Source organism: Cyrtonyx montezumae, unplaced genomic scaffold (assembly GCF_038088225.1).
Source record: "Cyrtonyx montezumae isolate F1298 unplaced genomic scaffold, pur_monq_1.0 scaffold_2, whole genome shotgun sequence".
In the NCBI taxonomy this organism is placed as follows: domain Eukaryota; kingdom Metazoa; phylum Chordata; class Aves; order Galliformes; family Odontophoridae; genus Cyrtonyx; species Cyrtonyx montezumae.
Window position 1 is genome coordinate 36,541,499 of NW_027071936.1, and position 17,969 is coordinate 36,559,467.

The 17,969-nt window shown below is 41.4% G+C and overlaps 1 protein-coding gene across 2 annotated transcripts in view; it reads left to right on the forward strand.

Annotated features, from left to right (window-relative positions):
- Window positions 1-17,969, forward strand: part of ELOVL6 (ELOVL fatty acid elongase 6) — a 65,247-nt gene that overhangs the window by 45,732 nt on the left and 1,546 nt on the right. For both annotated transcript variants that reach the window (XM_065736900.1, XM_065736901.1), the window contains one exon: window positions 15,233-15,384. In XM_065736900.1, the coding sequence (XP_065592972.1) occupies window positions 15,233-15,384 (152 nt within the window). The remainder of the gene's footprint in view (window positions 1-15,232; window positions 15,385-17,969) is intronic.

Here is a 17,969-nt window from a genome sequence, read left to right on the forward strand (position 1 = left end):
TTCAGTCAAGAGTGAGTTTTGTGTCAACACTGGCAGCCAGCAGGATCTGTGAGACAGAAAAGCAGCTTTATTTCCCTTTGGAAGCATCAACTAGTTTCGAACATTTAGTCTCTGGGATAAAGTTACTGCTCCTCTGTGAATACCTCTGTAGAGGCAGTGACAATAAATCTTGCTTTTCACTTTCGAACCACTGTGAAAACATGATCTTCTGAAGTCCTTTGCTGATAAATTAGTTCGAGATGTTTTTCTTGGGTTGTTTTCCTTGTTCCTGCTAGCAGATTTCTAGCTGTTCCAAGCACTGAAGACGTTGTGTGACATGACATGATTTCAGTCTTATTTTTTTAATTCCATTTTATGCACTGTAATAGTTTGAAGCCAGTTGGCTGTACGTTGTTGTCCTGAGGGAGCAGCTCTGTGCTATTCCTTGTCAGCATGAGCCCACTTTTTGTTTTTCAGACTTGTAAGACCCCAAAGAAACTGTTGCTGATTCACCTGCAAGTCAAAGTGAATGTCAGTGGTGTATTTTTGAATATTTCTGAAAGTGAAAAACCTGCAAAAACATGAGTTGAATTGCTAGTTCTATGTTTGTTCTCCTTTTACATGAAGTTAGGGTCATTTGAAATCAACAAAGCTGAGACCAAGAGTCTCACAGGAGGACACACAGTCGTTGATTCATGGTTTCAGTACATCTCAGCTGGATTTTTGTAGTTCTTTTCATGGGCTTGGGTAGCACTGCCATCAAGGAGCTCACACAAGGATATGATTGCCTTGCCTTCACACAAGACAGTGGCATGGCACTGTTTTCAGTCGCTCTCTGTCCTCAAAGAGCTGCTGTCAGAATAATTAGGGTCAGGATACTAACTAATAATAGCAAAATGTTGTTTTCTCTAAGGATTGCAGTCACATTGATAGAAAAGAGGAGGAACCTAGAGCATCCACTGTGGTGTGGTTGTATGCAGGCAGAAAGACAGAAGCTAAATCTGATTTGGCTGGTGCCATGAGAGGCATGATTTGCCTTTGTGTGGCCAAACCACACATTCCTAATGTTGCTATCATCATCTGAGGTCACGCAGATTCTAATCCAGCTTTATCTGAGATTTGCAGCAGAGGCTGATGTCAGTATAGGGTGTCTGTATGTCATTTTTCCTGGGAAACACTTCCTCTTGAAGAGGTGAAAATGGTGTAAGTGGCCACTGGCTGCTTCCCACAAAGCCTCAGAAGTGAAATATTCCAGTAGAAGCCTATTTTGTATTTGAAAGGCAAAACTGTCTCACTGGAAGAAGGTGACTCACTTCTCTTTTATGAGACTGCTGTAATGGATTTGTTTCCACAAACATGGCAGCATTTTGTAGAAAGGTATGCACTTGTTCTGCAGATTGCTCCCAACAAGATAGCCCAAAATAAATAATTAAATGAGCAGCTCTACCCTGAGATGGGCTGAACAGAAAAGACTGAACGTAACTTTAAAAACAGGAGTCCTATTGTTTGGATTTGTGACTCTGAAATACCTTCTAGTTACTATGCCCGTGTGTAAGACTGTTGATGAAAAATCCTTCAAGTTTTCATCCTGTCTCAAGGTCTGCCATCCACCATGGAGATTAAAGCACAGCTTCATTTTGTGTGTTGCTGAGCAGCTCATTAAAATCTTAAAATACTCTGAAATTTTATATAGATTCTGAAAATGAGTTCAAAGAGAACATAATAAGTAGCATTTAAGGTGAATTAATTATCATTTTTAAACTTGAAAGCAAGCAAATTGTATTATATTTAAGAGTCACTGATATTCTCAACATGAGATTGCTCAGAACCCAAATATATGATTAATGATTTATTTCAGTTGAGCCATACTCGTCTGTACAAACGTAACTGATTTTCTTATGTAACAGATATTAGGAACATCTTTTTAATTACAATTTAGGAACCAAAGTTGAAAGCTGGGTGAAAAGCAGGAGTTCAGAGTGGTTGGAAAGAAGACAAAAATCCCTTGGATGAGGCATACCATGAATCAATGACTGTGTGTCCTTCTGTGAGACTCTTGGTCTCAGCTTTGCTGATTTCTAGGATGCCAATGTTTTTTGAAACATGCTAACTAAAAAGTACTTTGGTGTCAATGAATGACCCTAACTTCTTGTTCAAAGAAGTACAAACACAGAACTGGCAATTCAGCTCGTACATACAGGGATGTATGTGCATACATTATTTCCTGTAAGCTAAACTAATCCCAAGAGGGAAATACGAACAGTGCTATGCAGGGTGCATTTATAAATTGCAGAACAAATGCTAGCTGGCATTAAAATAACAGTGTGAAGGTGGAAGAAATATGTGGACTAAGAGCAATAAAGTCCTGTCAGGAAGACATATGCCCAATATATGTGTTATTTATTCCAAATAAGAAGAGCATCTCACTACAAACCCAGAACTGTTTTTGATGCCACATGAGACCTAGCTAATGCAACTCCACAGGAGATGCAGATACCATGGGGTAAACAATTCCTGTTAAAATCTCTTTCCTTAAAATCATAGAATCCCCGAAGTTGGCGAAGACCTCTAAGATCATCTAGTCCAACCATCCATCACCAATATTTCCCAATAAACCATGTCTCTCAGTACAACATCTAAACGTTTCTTGAACATCTCCAGGGACGGTGATTCTACCACTTCCCTTGGCAGCCACTAAATTAAGTGTGGAACTAGACTTCCTTTCTTTAAAAAATATCTTTCTTTTCTATCTGTTTTTTTATTCAAACACAGTTTGAATACAGTATTTTATTTGGAAACCAGTTGTATCACTTGTTTGGTCCTGCTGACCCAACTCAAAATCAGTGAGAGTGTTGACACTGTCACTCCAAATTACACTTTTCTCATGCAGTCACCCTGCCCCAGCCCATGGGAGCCGACCTCTCTCAACACTGAATGGTGAGCAGACCAAACAGTGTATCTGGGGAGTGAAGAGCTGAGCCTGCACATGCCACACATCTGTGATGAGCTACAGTTTAGCAAAGACACCATGTAACAAGTGTAAAATGTTCTAAGGTGTTCTTTTGTGCAGGTGAGCTTCCTCATGCCTGACAACTCCACACCTTCCCTAGATCTCTGCTCCATCCCTGGCTGATTCGCTGTTCACCAGCTGCAGGCAGCCCCCTGGGCTGGGCTGCCTGTGGGAGTGCTGAGCCAAAAGTGGAGATCAGTGACTCCAGACCTGTAGTTGCCATTCAATTTATGGCTCTGAGCATCTCATTATAGCTGTATTATAACTTTTAGCTTCTTTAAGCCTTTTTTTTATTCAGTCAAATGCTAGTCTTTATCTGTAACTTAGATCTTACTGGAGTTGTTACCTGCCTGTTTTACAGCTTTAGTGATTGCTGATTCCATTGGGTGGCTTGATTCTCTGCTAAATCTTTTACTGTATTATATTTTGGCTTTATTTGTCCAGGATAATTTCAAACTCCTGAATACATACATTTCAATGCTATTCATGGTGGTTACTTTGCCAACTTGATACATTTGATCCTATAAGTACTTTTAAATTATCCTGCAGAAAAAGATGTCACTTTTTTTTTTTTTTTAGATTATCATTTAAGTCTCTGGAATATTAGTTATTCTAAAATTTTCTTGAGATAACATTGGATGCTGAGAATAATTTCAGTGATGACACAGGAAGAAGTGCAAATGCCCCTAAAGCATTCATTAAGGATCTCTTAAGAGGTACGCTATGCTTATGAATCCTCATGGGCTGCTTTAGAAATTCTCAGATGAATTCCTTAATTCTTATGAGATTTTGCACCAAATATGGGGCTTAAGCAGAAAATGGATTTTTTTTCTCCTTTTTTTTTTATCAGTGTAGCCACAGTCTAAACTTGCTGAAATAAATATCTAAGGACTAAGAAATAGTTCTTGACAGAAAACTGCCTTGCTGTGTATACAGCCTTTGCAGGGTGCTGGGGCTCTTCACTTGCAGCCAGAATCCTGTTATTATTTAGTATTGGAAGAGTGAGTTATTGTTTGAGAAATGACAGCTTTCATCAAGAAATAGTGTTTCTGCAAGTCTGGTGTGCCAGGTGGTCAGGTACCAGCATCAGGTAAAAGCACAGTGAGGAGCAAAGAATAGATGACGGGTAATTACTATTGATTGGGTTGTAACCGACTCTTTGGAAGTCAGATGAAATACAGGGATGTGTGGGTAGAGCAGGAAAATGACTTTTCACTCTTTGAAAGAATGCAGTTGAATGTTTTTCAGCATTGTATGGTGTCTTTGTAAGCAAATTCTGATGTTCTTTCATGTTTCTGGGTGATGACCAAGCACAACTGCTGTAAAAACTACTCACAAGAATCTGATGCTGGCATTTGTTTTTCTGCAGCTCTCTGTAAGCAGCACAGGCTTCTCCACCAGCCCACAATGTGGGGCTGCATTATTTTTGAACTCTGCACCTCAGGATTGCCTGAGTATAGCTAATCCCAGTTGTAAGGAAGACAGTTGCAGGATCAAACTGCATTTCCTGGAGGGAGAATTCAGGTTTGGTGAGGAGGGACCAGAAGTCAGTAGCTGTTGCAGATTGATTTTTATCTGCAGATAAATAAGCTTTTCCAAGTAGCAGTTTCAGCAATTGAGTAGAGGTGTTGAGCTTGCTGCTTTAGCTGGAGAGAATCAAATAGGTTTTTCTCTGCTGTGGTGTTAACGTGATTAAAATTTCTCAATGACAGCATCCATTGATCTGGAGCCCTGCAGAGATGTCACTGTTGGGGATGCTCAGTGGAGGTCCCTGGAGAGGAAAGCAAATAAGCCTGTTTTTTGTTTTGCTTTCCTTCAGTTTTGTCAATAAAAAGGACAAAGAAATGGTTTTAGGAACCAGGTGAATTGTGACTGAGAGAGGGAAGGGATGAAGGGAGTGACCCCACGTAGAAGTATTTGCAGAGGGGGGAAAGAGATTGATGTAAGGAGAGCAGTGTCTGCCCTCACTTGAAGCCACAGAGTGAGCTGTCACTTTAACATACCTCCAATTCCTCAATTACTTCCCAATAATTCATCACATGGGAAAGTCATAACCACCCAGGAATGAATGCATATGCTTATGTGTATATAAACCTGAATGATATATTATTTCTTAGAGCCATGTAAAATATTTGCACAATTTTTAAATCACTCTGAGCTGGCCTGGTTTCAGGTTTGGTCCCCACTGAAAACTCAACTGATTTATATTGAAAAGCTTGCTGAAGAAACATTTGCATCAGATACAGCAAATGGATCTGAAATGCAAGGTTTATGTGTTGGAGGGGTAATGATGGAAGGGGAATTCTCTAAGTTTTGCTTTGGGGTTTTGATAGGACTGAGCCCAAACCTCAAAGTATGCGTGAACTTATGCAAAGAAAATTCTTTGGGCTAAACCAGGGATAAAAACTGCAAGGATCAGCAGAACTTTTGCTTGCACACATGGTACTCAGAGTTAGAGCACCCCATCATAATGCACGTTCAGTACCGCTGACTGCTACGCTTTAGGGTGGGTGCCACACTGAGAGGAGCATATGTTATTCCTCAATTCCTCCTTTTTTTTTTTTTCTTTTTTGAACAAAACTGTGGTTTGATTCCACCCTGAATGGGACTCCATCACCTTCAAAGTGAGTGAGCCGTGAGCTCCATCTGTTTTGCTGCCTGCTTAGGGGATGGGAGAGGGGAGAGGCTGAGGAGCAATGGGGCAGTAGGGCTTTAGAAGGAAAGTTTCTCTGCAGAGGGCTTGCCAAATTCTTTGTGCTCTTGCTGCCTTGCAGATGGGGTAACTATTTGTGTCTGTGTGTTTTGGAGGCACCACAATGGAGACAATCCATCTCTAGTTAGCAAATACACTTTCTGAAAGAAAGCACGTATTTCCAAATGATGTGTCCCCTCAGCTGCAGAAGTGAAATTACAAGTTGGAACAGAAGCATCATTTCAAGCTTTCAGGGAGTTCAGGAAGCTTTAGACATTTATTACCCCAAATCATGCGTGAAAATTGTGCTCTTAATTACAATAGTTTAGTCATTATGAAGACTATAGGTACCTTATAGCTTTTCAGATGCATGAACTGAAGAAAATGAGTTCTATGTTCTTTCTAAAGTATGAGATTAATGTAAGTGCTCTTCAAATCTGGTTTCATAACCTTTGAAAATGCGCTTCTAAAAGGTGTTCAGATTTTGTAGTCAAAAGGGACATCGTAGAACCAAGTTGTTTTTTCCATACTTTTTTCTTGTTCCTGCCAATTGCAAGAGAATAATTAATGTTCCCAAATAATTTTAGCAACCAGACAAACTTTGGAGAACACAGGTGCACAAGTTACTGTGCTTTAAATTATCTATTGGAAGCTGAGCACAAAAATGTCTAAGCTCCTGCACAAACCTACTTCTTGAATAGTACAGTTTTACACTAAAATTCAGTTTTATACTGGAAGTGCTATAGACGGAATGAGAATATAAATTATTATTGTAGTTCAGCAGTACCAGAAAAGAGTTGCTCATGTTTTCATACCTGTGCCTAAAGTTTGTTTAGTTAAAATATGGGGAAATTATAGCTAGCTTTTTTTTTTTTTTTTTTTTTTCCAGTGAAACAGAAACAGTATAGAGCAGAAAGGAATTCTACTTAGGTTCTCAGGTAATATTATGATAGTTGCAAGTCCCACCATTGCAGTCTTCGGCAAAATCCCCAGACTGACTTTGAAATAATGAGATTTCTTTTTATTGTGAGAGTTTGGGGTCCTGTTTTTGTCCATGCAGGTTACTACACCTGTGACCAGGATGACTTGGTTATGCCTTCAGGCTGCTTCTTCCTAAACTTGGATAGAAGCCTGTTGAAAAGAACTTCCCACAGAATCACTTCCTGAATGGCATTAAATAGTCACATTTTCTGCCATTTTATCAAATGAGGTCATTAGCAAAGAAAGTAGTGAGGTTTTAAGAACACTGACACAGAATTTTCCACCTTATTGGTGTTTTTTTATATCTGCACCTGTCACAAGGAGTTGGGCATGGACCAGAATCCACTGCAGGAGGGTGGTTTTAAATGCCTGATTTTCTTCTGGAGTTCACTGGTGCAAGTAAAGGGATCGGCGGGAGCAGTCATACAAAGCAACCATGATAATTACAACAGCAGCAAAAAATCCATGAGGAAAAAGAATTCAAATATTTTCTCCTTTCATAGAACAGGTTGCTACAAACTGGTCTTACAAAAATTTGGGAGGCAAGACGAAGTGAAATAGAAGCAGGGATGCTCTTAAAATTCATTATATAGGCTCTTGTTTGTGGCTTGTGTCCAGCTGTGTCAGATCAAATCCATGCTTGTATTAGCCTGATATGTCAAGGGAAAATAGGAGTACAATAGCAGGCATGCATTGCTCTTATCTGCTCTCTAGCTAATTTTTCAGCTGTTTGTGTTTCTTGTATAGCAGGGCTTTATGAACTTTTCACTGTGTTTCTCTGCACATTGCTTTGTATTTTATGTCCTGAAAGTATGCTGCCAACATACCAGAGGTGCCCATGATGAAAAGGTGATGTTAAGAAGTATATTTCTGTAGACTGTTCATCTTTTTTTATTATTATTTAATGTCTACAAACTTTTTAAAGATGTAGCTGTGCCTGGGATGATTAAGAAAGAGAATTTGGGACTTGGAAGTTCTGAGAGTACTATTAAGAAGAGAGGAAAAAAAATTGTGGTAGGTCAGAAAATGCTCTGTATAAGAATCTTCTCTCTAAAGATGCCTCAAGCCAGAGCATTTAATGTGGATTCACTAAATATGTTTTTCACTGATAGAGTGAGGTCAGATGTCCTTCTCTGGAAGTCAGACAGATCTCACGAGCGAGGCACTGAACCACACACAGTTCATGATGTTGCACAACATTGCTTGTCCTGGCTCAGGCACAGATTTTTGACGGGACACTTAAATTTCAGTTTGTCTCACCTCTCAGACTTTGAAACGGATCAGTGCTTAGCCACTTTACAAGGCTGTTGAAAGAGTAAACACCATTAAGGACTGAAATATTCACAAATACAATGCTGAGATCCTTGGATATGACAATGCAGAGAGATGTCTGAAGGAAGTTAGGTCTGAACCTGAGTGGAACCCAGCTGAAGAACAACTTTGTCCTTGGCAGATCTTTATGCATGGACATCTGAGCTAAAGCAATTGCTGGCCTGGATATTGTTCAGGCACTGGTATCTGTGGGACAACCCAAACTGGCAGTGATAGATCACTTGACTGTTGGAAAAGAGATAAAACCAACATTTTGATACAGCAACAAGAAAGGTCTACTCTGTAGGGGTTGGAGATGTCCTTTTTATCACAAGCAGATCTGATGAGGGGATGGGGTTTTTCTGTGAGGTACGTGGGCAAGTTCTGGGAGGTAACATGGGAAGGTGGTTTGTACATGTTTACCAAAAACATGTGCAGGGCCAGGTCTCTCTCTTTCCATCTCTAACTTTGACGTTGCTCAAAGCACCTCAGAAATGTTGAAAGATGGTGAGACAACAGCCTATTTATGTTAATTTTTGTATGGCAACCATTGAGTCACAGCCTGACCACTGATTGAGCACCTGGAGAAAAGACCTGGTCAGCCCTGGGAGCACAGGTGAATGCAATTCACATGTATGACAGGAAGGGGTGGAACCAAGGCTCAAACCCTCTTAGACCCCATTTAAGGGCTGACTGACACTGAGGAAGGATCTCTTGTTGGAGAGCCTGCCTTCGTGGAGTTTTTCCCTGCAAGCCTTCCATTTTCTTCTTTCTTTGTAACATCTCATTGCATTGGTCCTGGTGCCATTATACCACTATAATTTTCTTTGCCATCTCTTATAAAAAATAACAGTTGGACTAAGTTTATCTGCTGTAATTTCAACAACTGTGTCTCTGAGTTTTCAAAGGAACTCACTATTAAGGACTCTTCTCTTTTAGATGCTTGTAAAATGCCTCGTAAATGTTACATTTAGTGTTAAGAGTGGCCAAATATCCAGTCAGTATCATTTTTTTCCAAAGTTATTTTTATAATTCAGTGAATACATTCTTACCGTATATCCTTCGCTGCCCAAGAGGCTGATGTATTTAATTGAAAAATGTAATCCTTAGTTCAACAAATGAAGCAAAATATTTGTAACCTCCAGCTGCAGACATATAAAGATGGCTTTTCTAGTCAGTTATTAATATATAAGATAAATTAGAAAATGTTTTTTATGTGCTGTTGTTGTGCCATGTTGACCATTTTGGATGGTGAATGTCAGATCCTTTTCTGGGTTGCTTTTCTGTGAGATTAGAGGACATGTCCTATTGCAGTGACTGAGCCACTTGAGATACAAATAGGATCCTTGGATTTCCATGTAGACCACTGAATGAGATCCGAAAGGTCTCTCTCAGTTATTTCCCATGTTTCATCTGTAGTCAATGATCGGTTTCTTAGCTTATGGTTGCTCACTTTGCTGCAAGGATACCATGTTTTTTCAATGACAGATAGATAAGCTGAAAGCAATATTGTAGTTTCTATACTGTATGTGTTCCTGAATCCATCCAATGAAGTTTAAGGGCAATTAGTCGGGAAATGTATTTCTTCCTCAGCCCATGCCTTCATATGTTAGGAATACCATATGTATAGTATTTCACAGCAGGTCTTGCCAGTCCCCTTCCTGCAGGGGAATGAATGTCATCTCTCCGCAGACTCTTGAAAGGTTATTGTTATGTTTTTAATTCTTCCGCAGCCTGAAACTGTCTGACATGTCTACCCAAAGGCTTCAAATGTGTGCCCAGGCACCTATAAAAACCAGCAGGCTCAATCACAGCTGTAGTATCCTTTCCTCATCTTGCACCACTCAAGGAGCTGCTTTAACCTGGACATTCCCTTTTGATTTCAACTCAGCTATGTGTCATTACTGTCACTGAAGCCAGATCATAGTAGAAATGAAAGAAATGTGATTTTGTATTTTGCTTTACAGATTGAAGGGGGGCTGCCGTAAACCTCCTGTCGTAACTACTAAAATTTTGTATGAGGGTCTTCTCCTTGCTAACACAAAAGCTTGTTGGCTCTTAGAACACTTCTTCTGCAGGGTCTGAGGCCACTGGAGAGCATAAACACAGATAAGACAAGGGGGAATGGCTATAAACTAAAAGAGGGGAGATTTAGGTTAGGTGTTAGGAAGAAATTCTTTACTCAGAGGGTGGTGAAGCCCTGGCACTGCTGCCCAAAAAACCTGCAGGTTCTCCATCCCTGGAGGCATTCAAGGCCAGCTTGGATGGTCTCTGGGCAGCCTAACCTGGTGGTGGAACCAGCCCATGTCAGGGGGGTCAGCACTGGGTGATCTTTAAGGTCCTTTCCAACTGAAGCCATTCTGTGATTGATCTTAGGTTTGGAGGAGGCAAACAGCTCCATAAAATTATGCTGCTCTTCCCACTGGTTAGTAGTATCATCACCCTAGCCTTAGCAAGGTACCAAGTACACTGTGATCTGACTACTTTGCCTGTCCACACTGGTCTTAGTTTACCACTTCTTATTTCAGGAGTTTCTTGGCCATGCCAGATTCAAGGGTAGCTATCCAGTGGGCAGCTAAGGTGGCTTCAGCTGTATTTCTGTTCAAGAAACTTAGTCCAGACAGTTACTTCTCATACAGACACTTTCTCAGTATGTTTTCCCAGTATCTGCTTATATTTTATGTGTTTCCAGGCCCCCCCATGATGCCAGCCCAAGGGATGCCCGTGCACCCTGCGCTTGCCCCACGCACCACCCACTCCACAGCTTTTTGCTCCCACATCAGGATGGAAGTTCTCACGCAGTACAGCACAGAAAGGCCATTTGATTTTGTTAAGAAACTGAGCAGAAAGGAGAAAGGAAACTTGATCTGACGAGCAAAACCCTTGCTGATCAGGCCTGAAAGCTGAATGCAGCTTGATTTATCACAAAGGAGGTTTAGAAAGTGCCACATTCTTCAGTGGAGCTGACCTTCGAATGTCTCTTTCTAACGCAGGGTCCTTCCTCTGTAAATATTTTGCTTGCTAAACTAAAAAAAAAGATGCCTTCTTTTTTCTTACCATTGCTGTGTGACAAGGAAGGGCTGCAAGGCTGTGTAGATGCCAGTGTTGGTGAGGAACGCCTGCTCTTCTGGGCCCTGATTCCCCTCAATTTGGGTGTCCCCGGACCACGTTTGGAGGAATCCCATTTGCAGATATTCTGTGAGTTGCCCCCTGGGCAAACAGACAGAATTTGGGTTTTGCTTTCCAACAGCCAGGCCGTGGGGCTCTGGGTGCTCGACCAGCCTTGCCAAGTCTCTGTGCTGAGGAGTCCCTACGAAGTCCTTCAGGTAATTCTGTAGTACTGGGCAGCACAGCATGGTTTTGCTGTCCATGGGCTCCCTGCTGCTCCCTACTGGTGCCTCATCTGCACAGATTACAGCACACGGAGACACGCTTTAGAAAATAAAAGTGCTTCACTTTTGATCCCTCTAGCTAATATATTTTACACTCACTCTGGTCACTGTGTCTGCAGAGACCTGTCTAATAGGCACTGGGTGTTTGTATCAGCTTGTTTGTATTCTTTTAGGGTGCAAATCCAGAGAAAAGGATTTCCTCTCTGTGGATTTCACAGCACTAGTATGCTTTCAGGATGTGCTGCTGCATTTTATGCTGAACTGTGTGCTGAAAAGTTAGGGTGTAGGCTTGTTTCTAGATAGGAAAATGGTATATCAGAGTTAATAATGGCTGAGTAGGACATTATGAAATGCAGTAATGCCATTGCTGTGGGATAAATGTAAGCCTAGATATCTTTATCTTTTTAAATGTATTTTTTAATGCAGCAGCCACATTCCCTCTCAGTCCTGCAGCGTAGCTTCTGGGCTGGGATGTGCTATGAGCCATGCCAGCTGCAGGGAAGTAGCTGCAGCAGGAGGAGCTGGATCTACCACAGTGACAACTGGGGCCAAATGAAGGTTTCAACTGCCTGCTGCCCTCTCTGGCTTTTGGGAACCATCCTTCTGACTGCAGGGTGGATGAAACATGGAGCAGTGAGCAGCCTTTGACCGCTGTTGCCTGCTTTGCCTTCTGTCACATCAGAGAGCTCCTGGCCCTCAATTTTACTTTGGAAATGCTGCCCTGACCCATGTGTGCGATGGCTTTTGAGGCCTTCATTTGAAAAGTTTATGAGGGTAAAGTTTTAGATTTATTTTACTCATGGATGCATTTTGCTCATGTTATAGCCAGCAAAATATCAGCTGGGCATTTGTTAGCCTAGCTGAGCAGCCACTGCCTGGAGGGAGGCGAATGTAGGACATTTTGAGTCTGAATAGATGAGAAGGCTGCATTAGCTGGTGCAGTTTGTTTCTGATCTCTCTCTCTCTCATTGCAAAAGGCTGTAATTGTACAGTAATTCACTGCTACCTTATTTCTGAAATCCCTGCAGATAATTCACACTATACAAACTGCTTTGGTAAGCAGTTCACTTCAATACCTCACAAAGACTACAGCATAGAACAGGGCGAGGACAGAATGAAACAGAAATGATTTACTGAGCAAGCAGAGTCATCACTCTGCTGCACATCATGTCTTTGCAAGATAGAAATGTGTTGGTTGATCTCACAGAACAAACAAGATTAAGTGGCAGAAGCGTAACAAGCTCTCTAGATCCAAGGTATATTTGCAGGCGTGCAGTAGATCTCTTTCCATCTCTGGTGGCGTGTGCTTGTTGGCAAGTGTTTGGCACAAACTGCTACCTGCCCATGGCATATATTTAGGATCAGTTACTTGCAGTTTGCTTCTTGCTTATTCATAATGCCTTTCTTTGTGAATTATACTAAAATCTGGTTTGTTCTTCACTGATGCTGATTTCAAGTCAGTCTGACACACCATGTAAAGCCTCTATCACTTCTTCTGGAGTCATGAACCTCTCTTTAGGGAAGCTGCTGTACCACAGAATTACTTCTGCTGCAGTTAAGAATGTATGTGTGTCCATGCGCACCTGCTCCAAGGAGAGCTCTGCAGTTGATGCTGAACAGAAGGAATCAAATCCACGCAGTCTCTAGAACAGCAAATTGCTCTCTTATCATTCCAGATCAAGTCTGTGGGCACCCATTCTGAGTTGCCTGTAGTGAAATCAACATCTGCCTGTTGCTTGAGCCGATGCCCCTCTTATCTGAGTATGTGCTCATGAGTTCTCCTTGCCTTTAAAACTTCAGTAATATGTAATATTTTAGGAGAGCAGTACAATTTCTTTGCAAACAAAGACTCATAGTTGCTGCTGTTTGACTTCCTAATTTAAGATTTCCTCCTTTTTTGCCATTTTAATGTCAGCTCTAAAGTATTTGCTAATGGGAAAAGTAGGTAACTGGCTGTGTATTGTTAGCTATTCTGACTGATCTTCCTCCACCCAGTTTTGCCACCACCTAAAACACAGGAGGCAAGCAGCAACCTGCCCTGGCCAAGTTGAGGAGTTCAGTGTCTCGGGAAGTGATTTGATCACATTGCTGTGAAGATCGCCTGTCTTGAGAACAAGAAATGCAGCTCCTGGGAAAACAGAGCATATGTGAAACACTGGCGAAAAGGCATGGACCAAGTTGCACCGGTTTCAAAACTCCTTCAGCAGGCTTGGGCACTCTCTGCCAGGTGGAAGAGACTAAGGCCAGAAAGATGTGAGAAAAGCGTGCACAGGCAGCACTTCTGGGAGGGAACATGGAGGAGCTACACTACAGGCTGTGGGGATGCCTGGAGCGCTGTGCTTTCCTTCTCTGTGAAGGGATGGATGACTCCAAAATCTGTATGTAGAAGACTGCCACTGCTGTCTTGTCCAATCGTGGGAATATATGCATAACTTTGTGGCGGTATATCTAGGTTATATATATCTTAGGTTTATCTAAATTCCTTCTGTATCACAGCAGGATGGGGTTTTCGTTTGCATACAGAACAGGAGGACTTGTCTGGCAGTACAGCCCATGAGCAAGTACCACCATTCAAATAGCAGCTAATAATAGTAGCTTCTAAGGAGAACAGAGCAATGTTGACCACTGAATTTTTTGAGGAACAGTGAAACCTCACGCAACAAAACGGAGCAGCACAGGAGCATTGTTGCATTGGGCAGGGGTGGGCAAAGGGCAGTGCTGCTGCTAGCAGAGGGCAAGTTGGACTGGTTACATTAATGCGGCAGATTTGGAAATCTAAAAACTTTATGCAAATAATATAAAAATGTTTATCAAGAGCTTGGCAGGCTTACTTGAAAGATCCAGTCTGACAAAGTAAGACAGTTAGGACAGGGCCACAGGGAAGCTAGAGGGGAGATAAGGTGCGCCTGGGTAGAAGCACAGGGTTGTGTGATATAAAAGCAAGATGTACTCATCCCCAGAAGAATTTGGGCATTTCTTTGCTCCAGTTTTCTGAAAGGTGCTCATTTTATTTTGTATTCATCATAGCTTTTGAAGGCCTTCCAAGCTGTGGTGTTAAACGATGGGCAAGCATGTTCTTCTGAGGCAATTACTTCTGCAAAGTGTCTCACTGCTGAGACAGAAGCTCCTTCCATCAGCTGATGTCTTCTGTTACCTGAACCCATCTCTTCCTTAATCGTACTAATCAGTATAATTTCAGATCTCATGATGTTTCTCATTTACAAAATACTGTTACCTTGTACCTCACTGATTATATGAGGGTGAATCCATGCTGTTTACAACCATTCAACCACTCAGTTCTTCTGTTAGCAATGATCTGTCAAGAGATGAAGTCAGCACGTGCACCAGACCACCAGCCCTGACTGCAACATTCTGCTGCAATCTGTGCACCCTGCTTGTTTTCTTCACTGCTCAGAACTCCCGTGGATGTAACACATACAGGGGGAAATGAGAGAAACCTCAGGAAATCAGAAGAGGGAGTTGATCCTGGTTGTACTGATGGCAGCTCTTTATTAACTCATGTTTTGTAATGTTCTAGCCATCAGCATCAAAGCTGTGTATGTTGTTTGCAGTGGAAGTAGGTGTCTCCAGCTGTTCCTGAAAACAGAAGACTTCTTCCTGTAGTAATGAGATTGGAAAGGTAACACCAGTGTTTCTGACTTTCACCATGGAATTCTACTGCAGTCCACTTTGCAAATATGAGTTCAGAATAACTTCCTAGAAGCCAGAAGAGTTACTCCAACTTTAAGGCTGTCTCAAGCTCATTTTTTTCAGCACATCTACATCTTTTTTTCTCATAATGAAGTGACCACATGTAGATGCCAAGTATCTACTCAACTTTCTTCATTTTCTCTTTCTTTTTTAAAGTATATTTGGTGCTGTTCGAACCGCTCCTTACATGCTGTACGTTTTGATGACCAAAGGCCTGAAGCAGTCAGTGTGTGACCAGAGTTTTTACAATGGACCTGTCAGCAAATTCTGGGCGTATGCATTTGTACTAAGCAAAGCACCTGAACTAGGTGAGTACCCTGTCTCCCTTTTTCTTGCTATGCCTGTTTAGAGCAGAATGAAGAGAGCGTTCTCTCTAGATGCCATTAAGTTCAGTGCTGTCTTTCTGAAAAAATAGCTTGGTCTTTGTTGTTGTTTCAAAACTGAGTTTTTTTGCTACTAATTTGGCAGAGTGTAAAGCCCCTAGATTGGTTGCTCTAGCCATATAGGGATGTGTCATGTATTAACATACACCTCAGGTTGTCCAGGTGAAGGTCTCCGAAGTGTGCCTCACTTAGAGACATCTTCAAAGCTGAAATTACAGCTCAGCTTTGTAGTTTCATGTAAGTTGTAAGTTCATGTAGTCTATCTGCCAGCCATGGATTTCAGCTATCTAACAAGTGCTGAACATAAGCAATGAATTCACAGTTGTGAGGCATCATGTAAGTGGCAGAAGGTTTTCCTGTTCCTCCTTAGAGCTCTTGCTGTTGTACATTGTCTTCATCTCCAGGTGGCTACTCCTTGAGGGTTATTTGGCATCCTAACAGAGTCGGAGCTGTAGGCAGAGTGGAAACCAGGAAAAGCTAATAAGAAATCTCCATCAGAAAACATCAGTTAATGATGTAGTTCCAGAGAGGATTTTCAAGTCTACAAAAGTTTGCTAGGAACACGCTGCCACCCTTCTAATACCCAAGCTTGCCAAAAAGCACTCTTCATGTGCTTTGTGTTTTTGTGTTTGTTATCCCACCTCTTCCAGCAGCCTGAGATTCAATTCCAGAATTGCTTTTAGCTGGGATCTAATGCTTTGCAAGTTCAGGCACTAGATTTGTAAGTCTAGGTATAGCCCCAAGGGACCAGTAAACTTCATGATCACGATGCAGATGTTGAGAAAGCATCACATCCCTTTTGCTCCCCATGAAATTTTTGTGAGAATAAAGGGTGATTTCCTTGGTATTCTCTTCAGCATTACTACGTCTGGCCAGTCACTTCTGAAGCAGTCAGTGATTACAGACAAATCTGAGTAGCATCACTGGGAGCTGCCCACCCTGTGGATATTGGTGCAAGCTGTTGTGTTGGCAGTAAGCTACCTTTATTCTGCAGTATTCATCCTTAAATATATGTGCGAGCATGCAATTACAAACAGTAATGTGCTTCTTCCCTGAATGCTGAAAGCTATCTTGAGATGGAAATCGGTTTCCCACAACATCCCTGGCTGCTTAAATCCCAAATCCAGTATGATGCGGCTTTTTATGAACAGCTGTCTCTCCAGTGATTTATTTGTAATGATACTGATGATATGCATGCCAAAGCCAACTTAACATCCCATCTGCGTGTGTTCTGATCCCACAGCTTATTAGTATAACAGAGGATTGCTTTAATAGGAAGGAGACAGTGATTCAGCAACCCTTCAGCTTTCCTTTTGGAGGATGCCTTTACCAAACCTCAAAGGGTTGCAGAATTCACTGTGTGAAGGTGTGCAGCAAAATAAGTCTTTATGTTTCAGCAGAGAATTTGATTCAGCAAATTACAGGATAGCAATTCATCAGCATAAACACTGGAAGGGATGGACACCAACTGTTTTGCTGTGTCAGAATCCTTTGGTTTCCTGCTGCTTAAATTACTGCAAAACCACTGAAATCTCATTTGGTTAAACCTAGAGGATGTCAGCTTAAACTGTGCATCAACAATAAATTGGTCATATGATTACTTATTAACATGTGAGTCAACATCTTTCAGCTAATGAGATAAACAGAAGTATTATGGCTTATATGGCTTATTGGAGACCTAGAGCAGACAGTGCAGTTTCAGTTCCAGCCCTCACTGATACTCTTATTTGGATTTTCCAGGGATATAAATATTTGTAGAAATAGGGCCCCTGCTTCACATTTCAAGGTGCCTGTTTGGAAACACTATCTGTAACAATAGCACATAAGTAGCATACATATATATTCATTATATCTAATTATATATAGGTTATATCTAATTGGGATGCTCAGTGCAATCACAGGAAGCAGACAGGAAAAAGGCAGGAATGAGGAATTAATTTGCTTTTTTTAAAACAGTAACATGAATTTGCAGGGAGAACATTCATTTTAACATAAACCAGATTTCTTTCTAAAAGTTTTTTTTTTCCTTTCTGGCAGTTAATACATTAAACAACGTAGGTTACATATGCAATAGCTTTTTGCATAATAACTTTTAATTAGAGCCAGTTGCAGGTAGGCATTCAAATCACAGTGCTGCTTCCTCTGTAGATTTTCTGCTCTCTGGTTTTCTCTTGTGGTCAGAGTGCACAATGGACAGTCCGACAGTCAGAGGTGATGCATGTACATCCACCTGCCTCACTTCAGGCTTTCACAGTTATGTTTACAGCAAAGACCTATGGAGTTTTCAAACAGGGGCTGTCCACTCAGCAAAATGGGGATGTGTGGGTTTTCCAGAAAGAACAAAGACGTAAGACCCAAGCTGGTGCTCAGATCTGATGAACTCTGAGTTCAGTTGCTGAGGTGTTCTTTCATGCTCCAAAAGTGTATACTCCAGCAAAAGCAATGGGAAGAGTGCATTACAGAATTCAGTAACTGTGGAATTGCTTGATGTGTTTCTCATTTCCTCCCCT